Source organism: Meleagris gallopavo, unplaced genomic scaffold (genome assembly GCF_000146605.3).
Source record: "Meleagris gallopavo isolate NT-WF06-2002-E0010 breed Aviagen turkey brand Nicholas breeding stock unplaced genomic scaffold, Turkey_5.1 ChrUn_random_7180001955152, whole genome shotgun sequence".
In the NCBI taxonomy this organism is placed as follows: domain Eukaryota; kingdom Metazoa; phylum Chordata; class Aves; order Galliformes; family Phasianidae; genus Meleagris; species Meleagris gallopavo.
Genome location: NW_011215996.1, coordinates 1 through 3,655, shown reverse-complemented (window position 1 = coordinate 3,655; position 3,655 = coordinate 1). Strand labels below are relative to the sequence as shown.

Sequence of the window (3,655 nt, the reverse complement as noted above, 5' to 3'; positions counted from 1 at the left end):
ACACAGCGCAAAAGCCACCCACAGGGACGCTCAAGAGTGGGTACTGAGCTCACTGTTATCCATGAGCTCTCCTTGGGCTGCGGCAGGCAGGAATCAGGGGCAGAGGAAAGGGAGAGAGCTCTGAGGGAGGAGCAACTGCTGAAGGCACTGGGGTATGGGGCCTGGATGGGGTGAGCTCCAGCTGGAGCCATAGAGCCAAGGGCAGGTAAGAGGGGAGGGAGCAGTGCCCACAGCGCTCCTGAGAAGGCCCAGCTGGGAGATTTTGGAAATGGCTCCATAGAGCCTGTGCAGATGCTGTGGGAACTGGGGACACAAGAGGGGTGAAGCAAAACTCAGAGATGGAATCTGTGATGCAAGAGAGCCTTTATTACAAGTTCAGGGGAAGAGGATGGAGGTGGCAGAAGGACAGCCCCTGGCCCGAGGCTATCCCCATCTCCCTGCAGAGGTCGGAGGGAAAAGAGCAGGCAGTCAGCACTGGGCTGCATCATCACAGAGCAGTGAGTCCTGAAGCAAAGATGGAGCAGAACAAGAAAGTGCTGGTCTCCGTGCAAGTATGAGGTGTCCAAGCACCAGAGCCCAGCACTTCCAAAGGGGAGCCTTCCTCATGGCATCAGGTGGGGACATGTTTCTTCAGGAGCTTCTTCAGAACTCTCCTTCAACCGCAGACAGAGGCACTGCTGTGCTTAGCAGGGCCCACAGCTGCCGCTGAGGTATCCCAGACCTCGGCGCAAGCCACCGTATCCACAGCTGCCAAAGCCTCCATAGCCCCCAAAGCCCCCAAGGCCATAAGAGCCACCATAGCCTCCCAGGCCTCCATAGCCCCCAAAGCCGGCACTACGTCCAAAGGTGCCACCCAAGCCAGATCCAACGGCGGGCACTCCTGCTGAGCCAACCACAGCGTTCTGTGGGAAGGAGCTGAGGATGGGCCCGGGGAAGGTGACCACGGAGGCCGGGGGTTGGATCACCACGGTGGAGTCGGGGCACTGGCGCACGCAGGGCTCGTTGTAGCTGTCAGCCAGTGGGGCCGGGGCGGCCACCCCACAGGCAGGGGCACACAGGCTGGAGCAGGACATCTTCCACACAAGCAAGGAGTCCTGCAAAGGGAACCCACAGTGAGGAAAGGGTTAGGGAGAGCTGTATGGGAGGGAGTCCTGAGAAGCCTCTGAGAGCTGCACTTACCCAGGAGCTGAGGGTAGTCAAGTGGAGGAAGCTGGATAGAGGACTGCAAAGTGCTCAGCTCTTTTATTCCTATCCCAGACAGCCTGGGGCGTATATGGGAGGGTGGTGGTGGCAGAAGACCCAGGGAATTGAGAAGAAAATAAAGCAACGTGTTTCGTAACACTCAAGGTGTGATGCAGAGCAATTATTTCCCTCCCCATTGTATACACTGGGTAGCAAACATCCCCTGAAGGATAAGGATGTGATGTTCTGTTCAGATATCTATGTGCAATTATATTAAAGAACAGGTACTGCTGATCCTGTCTTTGTGGAACCAATAATCACCGATGTGTTCCTAATCCCAAAGTGTAAGAATCACACAAATCTTGTGAAGGATGCACTTTGCAATCCTGCTTATAAATGGAATGACTTTTATTACCTCCCTTTTATGGGCTGGAAAAGAGAGGTGGTGGAAATTTGAGGAGAGAGATGAAGCAATCACACCCACTTCAGACAGATCCAAAACTTGAATCGTCTTCCCTTGCTTCTTGCAGGTATTCAACTGAGAAGGCTGAACATGACATAAACCATGTCCTCTTTGCCTTGTCTCCTCTACCATCCTCTACCTCATATGTCCCCATATCAGATCCTACTGATCTCCAAGCTTTGTCAAGCTTGAATTTGTTGCTCCAGATTTTTCAGTGCCATGAAGTGGATTAGGCACCCCTGAATACTTAAAACCTGCAACCAAAGACAACATGCATGGAGTGGGCCCTGACAGGATCCGCATCCCGCATCTCTCGCTGGCATGAGGAGAAGGTAGGACTGGAACCTACAAGGACAGAAGAGGTTTTTGAACAATCCTTTAAAACTTCAGCTTTCCAGCCAGCAAAAGAGATACAATGACAGGTGTGCTGGTGGTAAGCTCAGTCTCAAAGAGCATATACTGCAAAATGACCAAGACTATTAAAATCCATAAGAATGCAATAAAGAACATTCTAAGGTTTACGAGGGTTATTAGTTCAGGTTCAGCAGTGCCTAGAACTGATGTAATGTCATTTAAAATTTTGTCCTACCCATCATGTCCCTGTTTGACATGGCACACTTACTACTCCATGTATCCGATGATGATATAATTAATCAGCGTCACTCTTTATGTGTCATGAAATGTGTTGGCTTTACTTAAAGATTATCTGGGACTTCTGCTACCACTGTCCTCCCATCTATGCCCCAGGCTGTCTGGGATAGTATAAAAGAGCTGAGTACTTTGCAGTCCTCTATCCAGCTTCCTCCACTTGACTACCCTCAGCTCCTGGGTAAGTGCAGCTCTCAGAGGCTTCTCGGGGGTCTCTCCCAGCCTCCATCCATACAGCTCTCCCTCACCCTTTCCTCACTGTGGGTTCCCTTTGCAGGACTCCTTGCTTGTGTGGAAGATGTCCTGCTCCAGCCTGTGTGCCCCTGCCTGTGGGGTGGCCGCCCCGGCCCCACTGGCTGACAGCTACAACGAGCCCTGCGTGCGCCAGTGCCCCGACTCCACCGTGGTGATCCAACCCCCGGCCTCCGTGGTCACCTTCCCCGGGCCCATCCTCAGCTCCTTCCCACAGAACGCTGTGGTTGGCTCAGCAGGAGTGCCCGCCGTTGGATCTGGCTTGGGTGGCACCTTTGGACGTAGTGCCGGCTTTGGGGGCTATGGAGGCCTGGGAGGCTATGGAGGCTCTTATGGCCTTGGGGCTTTGGGGGCTATGGAGGCTTTGGCAGCTGTGGATACGGTGGCTTGCGCCGAGGCCACAGGTATCTCAGCGGCAGCTGTGGGCCCTGCTAAGCACAGCAGTGCCTCTGTCTGCGGTTGAAGGAGAGCTCTGGAGAAGCCCCAGCTCATCCCCACCTGATGCCATGAGGAAGGCTCCCCTTTGGAAGTGCTGGGCTCTGGTGCTTGGACACCTCATACTTGCACGGAGACCAGCACTTTCTTGTTCTGCTCCATCTTTGCTTCAGGACTCACTGCTCTGTGATGATGCAGCCCAGTGCTGACTGCCTGCTCTTTTCCCTCCGACCTCTGCAGGGAGATGGGGATAGCCTCGGGCCAGGGGCTGTCCTTCTGCCACCGCCCACCACTCCGAACCTGTAATAAAGGCTCTCTTGCATCACAGATTCCATCTCTGAGTTTTGCTTCACCCCTCTTGTGTCCCCAGTTCCCACAGCATCTGCACAGGCTCTATGGAGCCATTTCCAAAATCTCCCAGCTGGGCCTTCTCAGGAGCGCTGTGGGCACTGCTCCCTCCCCTCTTACCTGCCCTTGGCTCTATGGCTCCAGCTGGAGCTCACCCCATCCAGGCCCCACTACCCCAGTGCCTTCAGCAGTTGCTCCTCCCTCAGAGCTCTCTCCCTTTTCCTCTGCCCCTGATTCCTGCCTGCCGCAGCCCAAGGAGAGCTCATGGATAACAGTGAGCTCAGTACCCACTCTTGAGCGTCCCTGTGGGTGGCTTTTGCGCTGTGT

At 54.4% G+C, this 3,655-nt stretch overlaps 1 protein-coding gene and 1 pseudogene across 1 annotated transcript; one reads left to right on the top strand and one right to left on the bottom strand.

Annotated features, from left to right (window-relative positions):
• Positions 1-25: 25 nt before the first annotated feature.
• On the bottom strand, positions 26-1,124 carry LOC100541538 (claw keratin-like). Its single transcript, XM_031557741.1, has one exon. It carries the CDS (start codon positions 1,071-1,073, stop codon positions 684-686), a length of 390 nt encoding a protein of 129 aa, XP_031413601.1. The 5' UTR covers positions 1,074-1,124; the 3' UTR covers positions 26-683.
• Positions 1,125-2,546: 1,422 nt separating this feature from the next.
• On the top strand, positions 2,547-3,487 carry LOC100540933 (annotated as a pseudogene).
• The last annotated feature ends 168 nt before the right edge of the window (positions 3,488-3,655 follow it).

Bases quoted from the DNA above. Each gene is read 5' to 3' on its own strand.
- LOC100541538 (XM_031557741.1), bottom strand. From the start codon at position 1,073: ATGTCCTGCTCCAGCCTGTGTGCCCCTGCCTGTGGGGTGGCCGCCCCG.